Below are 16,826 nucleotides of genomic sequence, written 5' to 3'. Positions count from 1 at the left end.
CCCCGTGTCTGCGTGGGTTTCCTCCGGGTGCTCCGGTTTCCTCCCACAATCCAAAAATGTGCAGGTTAGGTGAATTGACCATGCTAAATTGTCCGTAGTGTTAGGTGAAGGGGTAAGTGTAGGAGTATGGGTCTGGGTGGTATACGCTTCGGCGGGTCGGTGTGGACTTGTTGGGCCGAAGGGCCTGTTTCCACACTGTAAGTAATCTAATCTAATCTAATCTAAACCATTTGATGGCATTGAGGGTGCAGAGTCTGATGCAATTCTATAATATATTTATCAGCTTTCTTTAAATTGACCACATTCAGTGCTCATAATTTCATTTTCTCTTACAAGTGCAATTGTTTAAAAGTGTAGAAATTATTTTTGTTGAAATTAGAATATGAAAACTTAATCTGATTAGCAAGGACATATTTGGTCCATTGCAGTTGGAGACAGGAGAACTTATAATGGAGAACAGAGAGATGGCAAACTAACAAAGAAATTACTTTGTATCTGTCATCACAGAGGACAGTGCAGGAAATCTCTCATAAATATTAGTGGGCAAAGAGACGTATAAAAATGAGGAACTGCAAAAAATTAAACATTAGTAAAGAGTTATACTCCAAAGATTAACAGAATTGAAGGTTAATACATGATCTGGATGTCCCAAAGTGCTGAAAGATGTGGCTTCAGAGATTGTGGATGCATTGGTTATGTTCAAAATGCTATAGTTTCTGGTTAAAAATCACACAACACCAGGTTATAGTCCAACAGGTTTAAGTGGAAGCACACTAGCTTTCGGAGCGTCGCTCCTTCATCAGGTGGTAGTGGAGGGCTCAATCCTAACACACAGACCTTGGGTTTATGTCACATTACAGGTGACCACCGTTGCACTATACACACACACACAGATACTCCTACACACACACACTCTGACACACACACAGGCACTCCTATACACACATACACACAGACACACATATACACAGACGCGCACAGACACACACACTCCCACACTCACACATGCACCCGTCACAGTCTTAAGACACTGCACTCACTACACACACATTCGCTTTCTCACACTCACAACCCCCAACCCAGACAGACACACACACACACACAAAGACCCACATGCACACATATATTTTGTGGGGTGAATTTGTACTTGCAGGGTTACATTGTACTTTGCTCAAAAACTGCATGAATTCATGTCAAACTCTGTTATCTCACTTTTTAGATTAGAATCATTCTGAACATCATGGCATAGACAGAGAACACAGGAAGCTAACACCTTCAACATATTGTCTAGCTATCACCATTGTTAACAGCTAACCTGAGAATGCAACTTTTCAAAAAAAGGTTTTGTGATTTACACATGAAAGAAGTGAAACTATCATGGTATTCTAACAGATGAAAGGCTTAACAGACAATCAATTTTTCAATGTATAATTTCAGTTACATCACACTGTAAATTTTTGTTATAAATTCTGTGTGTTAGGATTGAGCCCTCCACTACCACCTGATGAAGGAGCGACGCTCCAAAAGCTAGTGTGCTTCCAATTAAACCTGTTGGACTATATCCTGATGTTGCGAGATTTTTAACTTTGTACACCCCAGTCCAACACCGGCATCTCCAAATAATGACTACTATAATTTCTGGTAAGCTTCCTACAGACTGGAAAGTAGCAAATGTAACCCCATTATTTCAGAAAGGAGGGAGAGAGAAAATACAGAACTGTTAGTTTGATGTCAATACTAGGGAAAATATTACAATCTATTATAAAGGATAACCAGACACTTAAAATATAATAATAATAACTTTTATACATGATTTGGAAGTGAAGAGTAAATGTAACCATAGCATTATACAGTACAGAAGAGGTCCTTCAACCCATTGAGTTTAAACCAACAACGACCAGCCTAAATTTGCATTAATTCCATTTTCTAGCACTTGGCTGACATTGTCACGACATTTCAATGCAGATATAAGGGTAAGAATTCAATATTTCCAGATTTGCAGATGGCACAAATGTTAGATTTGAGGAGGATGCATGGAGGCTTCAAATGGATTTTTGAACAGGGGAAGTGAAGGGGCTATAACATGGCAGATGGAATGTGAAGTGAATAAGTGTGAAGTTAACCACTTTGGTAGAAAAATAGAAATATGGAGTATTTCTTGAATAGTGAGAGTTTGGGAAGTATTGACGGCAAAATGGATATGGGTGTCCTTTTTCATGAGACTCGGAAGGTACAGGTGCAGCAAGCAATTAGGAAGGCAAATGATATGTTGGCCTTTATCAAAAAAGGGTTTGAGTTCAGAAGGACTTGCTGCAACTGTATCAGGCCTTTGTGAGAACACCTATGGTGCCTTGTGTAGATTTGGTCTCCTTATCAAAGAAAATATATACAGGTATTTGCCATAAAGGGAGTGCAATGGAGGTTCACTAGACTAATGCCAGAGATTATCTCATTAAAACTCACAATTTTTTTTTCTGCACATGACAAAATGAATGTGGATAGGATGTTCTCCTGTCTGGTGAACCTAGAACCAAGGGATATAGTTTTAGAATAAGGGAAGACTGAGATCAGAAGGAATTTCTTCAGTCAGAAAATAGTGAACCTTTGGAATTCTCAACCTCAGGGACCAATGGAAGCTCAATCATTGAGCATGGCACAGGCTGATAGTTTCTGGAGATGAATGACATGAAGGAATATTGAGATAATGTGGAAATGTAGCATTGAGGAGATGATCAGCTACAATCTAGAATGATGGAACAAGCATGATGGATTTAATGGCCGACTTGTGTTCCACATAAGATTTTGGCGTGTATCTGCTTGAATACAAAGCTGGATTTTACCCAATTGCTCCTCCCAAACTCAAAACCAAAGAACAATGACCAATGTTGTCATCTTTTACATCCCCCTCAACAACTGCTATTTCCCTTATGACCGTTTCTACTTTTCCACACAGGGCCACCCTACCTGCCAATTGCTCCCCCACTCCACACTCACTTCCTTTCTCCAATCACCATTAAGCATTTAGCTTGTGGGCTGCTCCTGATGCTACAGTACCTAATTCTACCACTTTCTTAATGATCTCTGTAACATCCACATGCCCAAATATGGCATGACTAGCTCTCTCAACTGTTATAATTTAGTACAAAAGATTACACAGATTGAAAAATAAACTTCTAATTTAAATTAATTTAATACTGTAAATACCTACAAGACGTTTTCCCAAGGAGATGAAATATTGAGGGTTGAATTGGAAATTTCATCTGCATGTGTATAATGCAGATAACAAGCTGCTGTGGACAAATTCTATACATTTGAGAGTGTTAGAATATGAAATTTGCAGTCTTATCCATGTGCCTATGGAGTACCAAAGCTATGTGTGTACTCTGACCATCAGATTTATGAAGTATCAGCAGCAAATAGAAATAAGTAAGGTTTCCTTTTTTACAGCATCTAATGTACATGAAACAAGTGGAATAAAATGTTGAAATTCATGGCAGTGAATGGATTGGTTTTGCATACTGCCTAGAGCATCATGAATAAATACCGATGCAGATAACAATCACTGGAGACTTGACACTGGGGAAAAACATCCCTGTGCAATTCCACACTTGTAAAACCTTCAGAAATATCAACAACTTTAAATGCTAAATGAGTACAGGAAAATATTAAATATCAAATAACTGAAAAAATAAATAAAAAGTGAAGTAAATGAATAAAGTCCTTGGATTTTAAGAAAATACTACAAAATCAATCTGAGAAAGAAAACAATTAATTAGAATGCAAATAATAGAGTATAAGACGTTTTGGGGAAAATGTCAATCGTAGGCTTTCTAAAGATACAGATGAATGGTAATGCAATTGATTCTGTGTGGTTTGTGTTTTTGGTAAGTTATGCTGCATATTTACTTCAAGTTAGTTTTGTTTAAAATCAATATTGCATGTGTGTTTTGCTGGCTAGGCCAGCATTCATTGTCCATTCATAATTGCTCTGGAACCGAATGCATTGCTAAGCAATTTCAGAGGGCAGCTAAGAGTCAACCTCATTACAGTGGATGTAGAGTCACTTGTTGGCTAGATCACCGTAATGCAGATGTCCTAAGGGAGGACAGAAGTCTCCCTTGGAGCAGAAGCCCAAAAACTCACTTGATCTTGATTTTCAGTATGAATACAAACCATGAAAGCAGAGCTTCATGATCATTTTAACCTTTTGGGTTTTAAGCAGGAGGTGTCAGAAGAAGTTAAGCGGTATATTGCTTCATTTTTTAAATATAATGATGGGGGAATTGCTATTAATACTAAACAGCAATAGAAACACAGTAAACTCAGGTACTGCATTCAAAGCGCCAAACTAATTTGAATAATAAGACAGTAGATTCACGAGTTTCATTACAGTTTATTATACTGTTTCAGGTAAAGCGCCTTAAAAGGTTTGAAGGAGACCAGAGTAAACTGTCTGAGGCAGATCTCTTTATGCTACTTCTGGTGAGAGTGCCAAGGTAGGACAATAGCACTTCTTAAGGAATCAACTAGCTAAGGAATGTATTTTTTCAAATGTTATTAGTGAAATTTATTAGAAATTTTCAGTAGATTGCACTTGAAAGATGCATGCAAGAGAGGAACTTTGGGAGAAAGATCACATTTGTACCAGCCCCATGAGGCAATTCAGTTCCTCAAGCCTGCTCCACCATTTAACATAATCATGGCTGATCTCATCTCAGCCTTAACTGCACTTTATTGCCCATTCCACATAACCCTTTTGTATTAAAAACTAACTTTCATAACTCCCTATTCATAATTAAAAATCTGTCTGTCTATTCTTTAAATTTATTCTATGTTGCAGCATCCACTGCTGTCAGGGGTAGTGAATGCCACAGATTCACAACCCTTTGAGAGAAATATTTACTGCTCTCAAAGCTAGCAAGTATACATACCATGTTTGTAGGCCAAAATTGCTCAATCTCTCCTCATGGGACAAGCCTTTCCTCTCTGGAATGAACTTTCTCTAAACTACATTCATTGCAATCCCATTCTTCCTCAAGTAAGGGGACCAAACCTGTATGCAGTACTCTAGATGCAGCCTTGTAAAATGGAACAACACTTTCCTACTTTTATACTCTATTCCTTTAGCGATGTATACCAAAATTTAATTTACTGTTCTGATTATGTGCTTACTAGCCTTCTGGAACTCATGCATGAGGACACCCAAATCCCTCTGCATCAAAGCATTTTGAAGTTTCTTCAAATGTATCAGATGTGAGTTGACCACCACAAATTTTGTTTTGGCCTATGCCCCAGGCAATCTTGAAGGAAAAGGACAATTCTAAATCCTTCATTTACATCATGGACCATCTTCTCTGTCAACAGTGTCATTTTTTTCCCCAACCCAATGTTAACTACACAACACTGTCCTTTTTACTCCCAAAACAGAGTGCAGCCAGCAAGTGTGCAAACATTGGGAGTTGAACTAAGTGTGGGAATTTAGGCAAGTGGAGGAAAGAGGTATTACCATGTCTTCTTCCAGCCATTTTTGCAAGGGGTTGCTTTGTGCTCGAGGTGCTGCTGGTTAGATCTAAGAGTGGGCCTAGGTGACCAGACTTTGTTGAAGAGGGTGAGCAGCGCCAAGGCAAGGGTAAGGTAAAACCTTTTCAATTCCTCACAGTCTGTGATTTGTTAAAGGAGCAGAGATAGCAGTCAGTGGAGTGATATGCTCTTCCTGTCAGTTGTAGGAATCAACTGACCCTAGCGACTTTGTTTGCAGGACGTGTGTCTGACTGAAGCTCCTCTCAGACCACATGGATTGGTTGGAGCGGCAGTTGGAAGCACTGAGGAGCATACAGGAGGCAGAGAGTGAGGTTAGTTGTAGTTTCAGGGAGGTGGTCACATCATAGGTGCAGTCAGGTTGATGGGTGTCTGCCAAGGGAGGAAAGCAGATAATGCAGAAGTCTACTGTAGCTACCCCCCTATTAAACAAACATATCATTTTGGATACTGTTAGGGGATTAGCCTCTCAGGAGAAAATAGCAGCAGCAGCCAGGTCTTTGATGTCACAACTGGCTCTGCTGGAAAGCAAGGTATGGCAATTGTGAGCAGTTGTGAGAAGGGACTCTCTAGTCACTGGCATACTTAGGTATTTCTGCTGCCACAAGCAAGACTTTGGGATAGTGTGTTGCCTTCTTTGTGCCAGGGTGAAGGGCTTTTCGGACTGATTGCAGAAAATTCTTAAAGGGGAGCATGAGCAGCTAGAGGTCATTGTACACATTGGTACCATTGTCATAGTTAGAAAAAGGAATAAGGTCCTGCAGAGTAAATATAGGGATTTAAAAAGCAGGACCTCAAGGGTAGTAATCTCTGGATTATTCCTGGTGCAACATGCTAGTGAGATTAGGAATAGGAGGATAGGGCAGAAAAATGTGCGGTTGAGTGACTCACGCAATTCAACTTTTTGGATCATTGGGATCTCTTCTGGGGCAGAAGTGATAATGTGAAAGAGGTTGCACCTGGTTGCACTTGGAAAAATGGGGAACCAATAGCCTGGCAGGGAGATTCACTAAAGCTACTCAGGAGGATTTAAACAAGCCTGGCAGTCAATGGAACCCTAAGCAGTTGTGAGGCAAGAGAGAAAGTTGAGGCTGACACAAAAGTTAAAGAGAGCAAGTTTAATAGACAAAGCAGGCAAGAGTATGGCAGAGAATGAGAGAAAGCTGATGAATTAAGCTGCATTTATTTCAAAGCAAGAACCTGACACATAGGGCATGGATGGGAATATGGTTCTGGGATATTACAGCCATTACATAAACATGGCTGAGAGAGGGACTGACAGCTCAATGTTCCTGAGTATAGATGCTATAGGATGGACAGAAGGGGAGGCAAGAAAGAAGGCGGTTAGCACTTTTGAATAGGGCGAACAAAATAGCAGTTTTGTTTTTACCTCCCTCATCTGCAGTCTGTTCTATGCTTTAGGCAGTGATAATATACCTGCTGCATGTTCGAAGATGCTGGCTACAACTGGCTTTGTGCTGAGAACTTTATTTTCACTCTTGTCCTTCAAGTATTTGCCCCAAGTCATCTTCCTCCTGATGATGAAACTCATCTGGAATTGAGTTTCTCCACATCAACCTGTTGTCAGTCAAAGCTTTGTTTGTTGTGGCCAGGACCTCATCTTGTAATTGGCGCAATCTGCCAGAACTTTCTTGCTTATTCACAGCCTAGGCAAATGCTGCAAATGCCAAGATTCAGCAGCGGTATCTGCATATGCCCTGGCAGACATCTGTGCAGTGACCGCCTTGACATTCCGAGCTTACACTCAAATATGTCATTCGACAAGGTTGGTCATCTTCTGCCTGTCCCTGCTGCCTTATTTACTAGGGTTGTTACCTTTACTTACTTAATTGGCTGGTCACTGTGTGATTTCCCTTTATCATGGGAGAATATGAATGGTCAATTTGCAACATGCAATGTCTAATTTTAATACCTGGGATCTTCCTGGAATAAAATGTTTTTTAAAATGTTGAAAATACAGACTTAAAATGGTGACAGTGGTTGCCTGACCAGGTTGAGTTGAGCTCATGAAACCAATGTGAATTAAGCTCAGTCTTGAACCAAATTAACAACTTATCCAAAGGCACCAAAACTCATGTAGGCTTGTGTCCTTGTCTCCTATTTTCTATTTACACTTTTCTGGAAGTTTCACTTATTTGATGAAAGCCCCATGCAGGTATTCAGCTCAAAAGGAATATGATATTAGATATGGAGGTCCAGAAATGAACAGCAAACAGTTTTGGGCAGAGGGAGAAGGAAAATCAATTTGTAACAGCAAGGCTCAGAAGATTCTCTCTCTCTTTCTCTTTCTCTTTCCATTTTTTAAATTTTAAATTACAGAACCTGTGATAAAGCAAATTGAAGAAAGAACCATTTACTAAGAACTCAATGTTTCTACAAATTTCACTATTGCCAAGAATAAAAGATATCAATAAACTGCCCTGGTCTCAATTTCAGTTCAAGGACTCTCAGATCTTTTTAAACTGTGTATTCTTTACCTTCTTATTGGAAGATACCCTCATTCCTTTTAAAACTGCCTCCCTATTTTTGCATGTGTTCAGTGTTGAATTTTATTATGATTTTCTCAGGATTTGTATGTGTAAATTCCCTTTTCTTGCCCACAAGAAAACCTTGTATTTGGTTCCTTTATTTTAAATGATACTACTTTTAATTGAAGGATGATATAGCTGTGTGCTAAAATGAAATAAAATATTTGATGCACCTGACCAAGGGAATTTAAAAAAGAGGCCAATTCAATCTATTTCACCTGCTCATAAAACATACGGTTTGAGAACTTATGGCTTGAAAAGTGAATATAGGGATTTAGGTTGGAAGTAAAAGGCAGGATGAGCAGAGTAGTAATCTCAGGATTGCGACCAGTGCCATGGGCTAGTGAGGAAGGAACAGAGAGTGACGGCGGCTGAACGTATGGCTGCAGAGCTGGTATAGGAGGGAGGGCTTCAGATATGTGGATCATTGGGATACCTTCTGGAGAAGATGGGACCTGTACAAGGAGCAGGTTGCACCTGAACTGAAGGGGTACAAATATCATGGGTGGGAGGTTTACTAGAGCTCTTTGGGAGGATTGAAACAAATTTGGCAGGCGGACGGGAACCGGAGCTACGGATCAGAGGATGGGGGAGCTGGTGAACCAGCAGATACAACGTGCACAGAGTCTGTGAGGAAGGATAGATAGTAGATTGGCAAAGTTGCATTCAGTGTGGTGGGTTGAATGTGTCTATTTTAATGCAACAAGTGTCAGGAATAAGGGTGATGAACTTAGAGCATGGATCAGTACTTGGAACTATGATGTTGTGGCCATTACAGAGACTTGGATATCACAGGGGCAGGAATAGTTGTTGGATGTTCTGGGATTTAGATGTTTCAAAAGGAATAGGGAGGGAGTTAAAAGAGGTGGGGAATGTCATTGCTAATCAGGGATAGTATAACAGGTCATCAAGGAGGGTTTGTCCACTGAGTCACTATGGGTGGAAATCAGAAACAGGAAAGGAGCAGTCACTTTATTCGGAGTTTTTTATAGACCCCTCCCAATAGCAACAGAACATGGGGGAGCAGATTGGGAGGCAGATTTTGCAAAGATGCAGAAGTATCAGTGTTGTTGTCATGGGTGACTTCAATTTCCCTAAAATTGATTGGGACATCCTTAGTGCAAATAGTTTGGATGGAGCAGATTTTGTTAGGTGTGTCTCAGAAGGAATCCTGTCTCAATATGTAGATATTGGATGCGATCTATATGGACTTCAGTAAGGCGTTCAACTAGGTTCCCCATGGGAGACTGATTAGCAAGGTTAGATCTCATGCAATACAGGTAGAACTAGCCATTTTGATACAGAACTAGCTTAAAGGTAAAAAACAGAGGGTGGTTTTTGAGGGTTGCTTTTCAGACTGGAGGCCTGTGATCAGTAGAGTGCCACAAAGATTGGTGCTGGGTCCATTACTTTTCGTCATTTATATAAATGACTTGGTTGTGAACCTAGGAGGTATAGTTAGTAAATTTGAAGCTGATATCAAAATTGGAGGTGTAATAGAAAGCGAAGAAGGTTACCTCTGAGTACAATGGGATCTTGATCAGATGCGCCAATGGGCTGAGCAGTGGCAGATGGAATTTAATTTAGATAAATGCGAGGTGCTGCATTTCGGAAAGGCAAATCAGAGTAGGTTTATACACTTAATGGTAAGGTCTTGGGGAGTGTTGCTGAACAAAGAAACCTTGGAGTACAGATTCACAGTTCCTTGAAAGTAGAGTCGCAGGTAGATAGGATAGTGAAGAAGGCATTTGGTATGCTTTCCTTTATTGGTCAGAGCATTGAGTATGGGAGTTGGGAGGTCATGCTGCGACAGTACAGGACATTTGTTAGGCCACTTTTGAAATATTGTGTTCAATTCTGGTCTCCTTCCTATTGGAAGGATGTTGTGAAACTTGAAAGGGTTCAGAAAAGATTTGCAAGGATATTGCCAGGGATGGAGGGTTTGAGCTCTAGGGAGAAGGTGAATAGGCTGGGGCTGTTTTCCTTGGAGCGTCAGAGGCTGAGGCGTGACTTTATAGAGGCTTATAAAACCATGAGGAGCATGGATAGGGTAAACAGACAAAGTCTTTTCCCTGGGGTGGGGGAGTCCAGAACTGGAGGGCATACATTTAGGGTGAGAGGGGAAAGATATAAAAAGGGCCTAGAGGACAACTTTTTCATACAAGGGTGGTGCGTGTCTGGAATGAGCTGCCAGAGGAAGTGATGGGGGCTGGTACAATTGCAGCATTTAAAAGGCATCTGGATGGGTATGTGAATAGGAAGGTTTTGGAGGGATTGGGCCTAGTGCTGGCAGTTGGGACTAGATTAAGTTAGGTTATCTGGTTGGCAGGGACGAGTTGGATGAGTCTGCTTCCCCGCTGTACTTCTCTATGACTCTATAGGCTGACTAGAAGGGAGGCCATATTGGATTTGGTGCTTTGCAATGAATCAGGTCAGGTATCAGATCTCACGATGGGAGAGTATTTCAGTGATAGTGATGACAACTCCCTGACCTTTACTATAGTCATGGAGAGGATAGGAGCAGACGGTATGGGAAAGTATTGAATTGGGGAGGGGGAATTACACTGCTATTAGGCATGAACTTTGGAGCATAAATTGGGGGTAGATATTCTCAGGGAAATGCACAACAGAAATGTTGTGGGAGCACTTGCTGCGAGTGCTGGATAGATTTGTCCGACTGAGACAAGGAAGGAATGGTAGGATGAAGGAACTTTGGATGACAAGGGATGTGGAACATCTAGTCAAGAGAAAGAAGGAAGCTTACTTCAGGTTGAGGAAGCAAGGATCAGACAGGGCTCTAGAGGGTTACAAGGTGGCCACGAAGGAACTGAAGAATGGAGTGAAGAGAGCTAGAAGGGGGCATGAAAAAGCCTTGGTGGGTGGGATTAAGGAAAACCCCTAGAGGCATTCTACACTTATGTGAGGAACAAGAGGATGACCAGAGTGAGGATAGGGCCGATCAGGGATAGTGGAGGGAACTTGTGCCTGGAGTCAGAGAAAGTAGGGGAGGTCCTTTACGAATACTTTGCTTCAGTATTCACTGCTGAGAGTCATAGAGTCATAGAGATGGACCTTATTGTTTGTGAGGACAGTGTGAAACAGGCTGATATGCTCAACCAGGTTAATGTTAAGAAGGAGGATGCACTGGAAATTTTGAAAAACATGAGGATAGATAAGTAACCCTGGGCCAGACAGGATATACCCAAGGTTTCTACAGGAAGTGAGGGAAAGGATTGCTGTGCCTTTGGCAATGATTTTTGCATCTTCACTGTCCACTGGAGTAGTACCAGATGATTGGAGGGTGGAAAATATTATTCCCTTGTTCAAGAAAGTAAATAGGGATAACCCTGGGAATTACAGACCAGTCAGTCTTACATTTTTGGTGGGCAAATTATTGGAGAGGATTCTGAGAGACAGGATTTATGATTATTTGGAAAAGCGCAGCTTGATCAGAGATAGTCAGCATGGCTTTGTGAGGTACAGGTCATGCCTCACAAGCCTTACTGAATTCTTTGAGGATGTGAAAAAACACATTGATGATAGTAGAGCAGTCGATATGGTGTATATGGATTTTAGCAAGGCATATGATAAAGGTCTCGGATTGAACTCGGATTTCACCAGTTTCCTCATTTCCCCTCCTCCCACCCTGTCTCAGTCAAATCCATCAAATTCAGCACCGCCTTCCTAACCTGCAATCTTCTTCCCGACCTCTCCGCCCCACCCCAGTCTGACCTATCACCCTCACCTTGACCTCTTTCCACCTATCACATTTCCGACGCCCCTCCCCCAAGTCCCTCCTCCCTACCTTTTATCTTAGCCTGCTGGACAAACTTTCCTCATTCCTGAAGAAGGGCTTATGCCCGAAACATCGATTCTCCTGTTCCCTGGATGCTGCCTGACCTGCTGCGCCTTTCCAGCAACACATTTCCAGCTCTGATCTCCAGCATCTGCAGACCTCACTTTCTCCTCATATGATAAAGGTCCCCATGGTAGGGTCATTCAAAAAGTAAGGAGGCATGAGATACAAGGAACTTTTGCTGTCTGGATACAGAATTGGCTGGCCCATAGAAGACAGAGGGTGGTAGGAGATGGACAGTATTCAGCCTGGAGCTTGGTGACCAGTGGTGTTCTGCAGGGATTTGTCCTGGGACCTCTGCTCTTTGTGATATTTATAAATTACTTGGATCAAGAAGTGGAAGGGTGGGTTAGTAAGTTTGCCGATGACACAAAGCTGGGTGAAGTTGTGGATAGTGTGGAGGGCTGTTGTAGGTTGCAATGGGACATTGACAGAATGCAGAACTGGGCTGAGAAGTGACAGATGGAGTTCAACCTGTAAAAGTGTGAAGTGATTTACTTAGGAAGATCGAATTTGAATGCAGATTACAGGGTTAAAGTCAGGATTTTTTGGCAGTATGGAGGAATAGAGGGATCTTGGTGTCCATGTCCATAGATCCCTCCAGGTTTCCACCTAAGTTGATAGGGATGTTAAAAAGGCATATGGTGTGTTGGCTTTCATTAGCAGGGAGATTAAGTTAAAGAGCCGCGAGGTGATGTTGCAGCTCTGTAAAGCCCTGGTTAGACCACACTTGGAATAATGTATTCAGTTCTGGTTGCCTCATTATAAGATGGATGTGGAAACTTTAGAGAGGGTGCAGAGGAGATTTACCAAGATGCTGCCTGGACTGGAGGGCATTATGAAGAAAGATTGAGGGAGCTAGGACTTTTATCATTGGAGCGAAGAAGGATGAGAGGTGACTTGATAGAGGTGTACTAGGTGATGAGAGGGATAGATAGAGTGGATAGCCAGAGACATTTTACCCAGCGCAGAAATGGCTATCACAAGGGGACATAATTTTAAGGTATTGGAGGAAGGTTTAAGGGAGATATCAGAGGTCGGCTCTTTACACAGGGAGTAGTGAGTGTGTGGAATCCTATACTTGCACCAGTTTAATTGTTATTGAAATAATGACACAGATTTAATGACAAAGACTAACAATTCATAACTGCTCAGCCAATTGCTTCTCTTTGTGTATCTGGAATCAAAAAATATGAATATGTTGCTAACTCTGTTCAGGCAGCTTTTGCTGATTCTAATGCATGGGAATAAATTTGATTTTTTTGCAGTTATTGCTTGCATTTGGAAGCTATGATTCTTAAGGACGAATTTGAACCACAAATAAAATCGCTTATGACATCTGTTTGTACAATGATAAAGGCTGCACATGGTAAGATCCTGACACAAAATTAGTGGATGTGTTTCTGTGAAAGTGAATACAAAGACAGTTACATTTAGTTCATAAACAAAATTTATAATGTTATTTGCTAAGTCCAGACTGTGTAAACCATTTACTAACTCCTTATGTGTATTTTGCATGCACAAAATTGAAATCCGACATTGAACCAAGCACCTCTACAGATGTCTAACTTTTAAGACACATATGCTAGTCCTTCAGAAAGCAAATGAGCATAAACCTAAAGTAAAACAAGTAAAAATCTTCAATATTTTAAAGATTTATGTTTATATTGCATTTTTCATGACCTCAGAGTGTCACAAAATGCTTTAAAACCGCTTAGCACACTTTGAAATTCGATTACTGCTGTGCATTTTGTTACTCAGATTGCACTTTGAAGATCAGTCATCTTGAAATTTTCATAGTCCCTAACACCAGGCTTAGCCAATTAGACATTTTCATCAAACGTTGCAAAAATGTTTGTATGTATGTGCTACCATTACAGGTTGGTGTGGGTGTACTGCAAGCTATGCAAGTGTGCAAGACAATTCTGAATGTGCATAAATCTTTTGCTGTCTTGCAGAACTACGGAACTGTGACGAGCTGCATGCAATCTTGAGACTGGTGTTGAAAGCTGGAAACCACATGAATGCAGTAAATATTTTGACCTGAATAAACCTACCCACACTGTATTTTTGATCATCCTTATTTATGACTCCATCATAGCTTGCTGCCTGGACCTATTGATGGAATCAAGCTCTTTTTATAAAGTTTTCATGACCCACTACAAAATCACCCAAACAACCAATTAACAAACATAAAACTTGTGAATACCAAAGGTAATGTAACATACCAAAAATCAAGAAAGGGTAGGACACAAGTGAGGAAACTAACTCGGAATGGAGTCGGTGAAATAAATGACAAACCCCACCCCCTTGGTGTCCATTTTTCTCTAAAGGTTTCCATGATGCTGGTAGAGATCACATGGTCCCTCTCCAAGCAGACCTGGGTATGAACAATGCCCTGTATTCCTGATGAAGGGCTTTTGCCCGAAACGTCGATTTTACTGCTCCTCGGATGCTGCTTGAACTGCTGTATTCTTCCAGCACCACTAATCAAGAATCTGGTTTCCAGCATCTGCAGTCATTGTTTTTACCACATTAATAGAGTCAGGCTGTCGAGACTGTGGCCCGCTGCCTGGACCTGTTAATACCTACTTTAGCAAGACCCCAGCTCTTTTTTTATATTTAAGAAATTCAACTATCAACCCAATTAATAAATTCAAGAACTCAGTATTTTTCTATTTAAACACCCACCACCAATGTGTCTAATCTCCTAATTAATAAATTACAAATTCCAAACACAGACCCTTAAGGACAGTGTGTCAACAATAAAAATCTAATAACTGGGGAAAACAAGGAGGAATCTAAATAAAAATGGAGTTGAAGCGGATGATAATGGTGCTTATGGTGCCCATATTTATCCAATAGCATCGAGGGTACTTTTGGACACTGCACACCCCATTACCAAACATACCCAGATACAGACATAGCTGCAGAAGAGAGGATGGCACAGCCCACAGACTGGATCTGCAAATACCAGTGTTTTTTTTGTTATGAGTTCATGGGATGTAGGCATCACTGTCTTGGCCAGCATATGTTCCCCATCTCTTATTGACCAGAGAGCAGTTAAGAATCATCCACATTGCTGTTGGTCTGGAGCCAAGTGTACGCCAGATAAAGATGGAAGAATCCTTCCCTATAGGGTATTAGTGAACCATCTGGGATTTTACAGCAATGAACAGTAGTGACATGGTCACCATGAGGCCAACATTTTAAGATATTTATTGAATTTAATTTTCATCATGTACTGTGGTGAGATTCAAGCCAATGTCCACAGAGCATTAACTTGAGGTTCTGGAATATTAGTCCAGTTACATTATTAAAGGACTGTGTACCTGTATCAAAATCCTTGGGGCCAGTTGTTTTGGAATTTTTCAGATTTCAGAATAAGTGACATTTTCACAGTGAAATAAAAAAGAATTACTGAACAGTAGACTCATGTGTGACTAGTCCAAGCACTGAGACACAGTTGACACCTGCAAGTGCTGGGCCACGCCACCATGTCACATCTGAGTGACATGGGTTGAGTGGGTGTGGAGTTGGGTCACTTGTTCACACACCAAACAACCTTGTTATGCAGAAAAAAAACTTCGAATTTTGGAACTTTTTGGATTTCAGTTAAAGGATTATGTACCTATACTACATCATCACCTCCCTGGATAAATCAAACATTTCCCATGGTGGGATTTGAAACCAGAACAGTAATGTCAAATTGTGCAATACTTATCTAATGAGGTTGCCACAATCCACTGTGAGCGCTTATTTTTATTTTAAACATCTACTTCCAATTTTCCAAATCACAATTCTATAAATTCCAAACACCAAGAACCCAGCTCTTTAACTTTGATGAATCTGGCACCAGGGCATCGGGGGAGGGGGGGGGGGGGGGGGAGAGGTGGAGAGGGAAGGGAGAGGGACAGGGAGGGGGCTTTCAAATTATTAGGAGTATTGGTAAACATCTTGTGTTCCATCTCAATGTTTGGATTCTCTTTATACATATGTACTCGACAGTCATTTTCTTATCCTGTTGTGACATGCTATTGTATGTATCTGGATCAGATTGAATTTGGCATCTGGATCAAAGATAGATCCAGGTACCACTGCACCACAAGATTCTCAAAAGCCCTGCTCTTACATTAAAAAAATCCAATGAGCATAATCTCTTCTCAATTAACTCTGGAGCTATTCTGTTTGACCCTTGAAGGGATCTGCCTTTCCAGCACATACATCAATTTCATAACCATGCAAATTTATCTTGTGTTTTTATTCCATTTTCAGGGAGGATATTCAGGAAATGCTGCAGGATTTCGGATTGCATCACTGTTGAAACTTGCCGACATTAAAGCAAACAAACCTGGCATGAACTTAATACACTTTGTAGCAATGGTATGTATTTTGAACATAATGAACTGTCAAAAGACCTCTGGACCCTATTTTAAGAATAATGGTCACTTCATTGTGGTCTTATAAACTGAAACTCTTGAGATCTGTTCTAGTTTTAATAGCAGGAATCAAAGCAAAACATCTGACAATAAATTCATTGTGCTTGGTTTGCTTAATTTTGTAACATGAAAGAATGATGACACTAAGTGTTTTGTAACCTTTCAAGCTGTGACTCAGTGATAGTGCTCTAGTCTTCAAGTTCCACTTTAGAGGCTTGAGCTCATTAGTTAAATGGTCATTTAATTCCAAAATTAGGGAATGCTGCATTGTTTGAAGTGCTACCTTTTAGTTTGGATGTTAATCTGCTTTCTAAGATAAATCAAAAAATCCCATGGCAGGACTTGAAAAAGATCAGTGGAGTTTTTCTCCTATTGTTCTGGCCAAAAATAATCCCTTGGCTCGCACCTAAAATAGATGCATTATTAGTTTATGTAATTTTATTT

The 16,826-nt window shown here is 40.7% G+C and overlaps 1 protein-coding gene across 3 annotated transcripts in view; it reads left to right on the top strand.

Annotated features, from left to right (window-relative positions):
• Window positions 1–16,826, top strand: part of fhdc2 (FH2 domain containing 2) — an 89,422-nt gene that overhangs the window by 47,779 nt on the left and 24,817 nt on the right. For all 3 annotated transcript variants that reach the window (XM_087991778.1, XM_043705302.2, XM_087991777.1), the window contains 4 exons: window positions 4,411–4,496; window positions 13,212–13,312; window positions 13,902–13,972; window positions 16,219–16,326. In XM_087991778.1, the coding sequence (XP_087847904.1) occupies window positions 4,411–4,496; window positions 13,212–13,312; window positions 13,902–13,972; window positions 16,219–16,326 (366 nt within the window). The remainder of the gene's footprint in view (window positions 1–4,410; window positions 4,497–13,211; window positions 13,313–13,901; window positions 13,973–16,218; window positions 16,327–16,826) is intronic.

This window comes from Chiloscyllium plagiosum, unplaced genomic scaffold, assembly GCF_037043375.1.
Source record: "Chiloscyllium plagiosum isolate Xiang-an unplaced genomic scaffold, Cpla_swu_hap1 HiC_scaffold_11, whole genome shotgun sequence".
In the NCBI taxonomy this organism is placed as follows: Eukaryota; Metazoa; Chordata; class Chondrichthyes; order Orectolobiformes; family Hemiscylliidae; genus Chiloscyllium; species Chiloscyllium plagiosum.
This window is presented reverse-complemented; position numbering and strand designations above follow the sequence as displayed.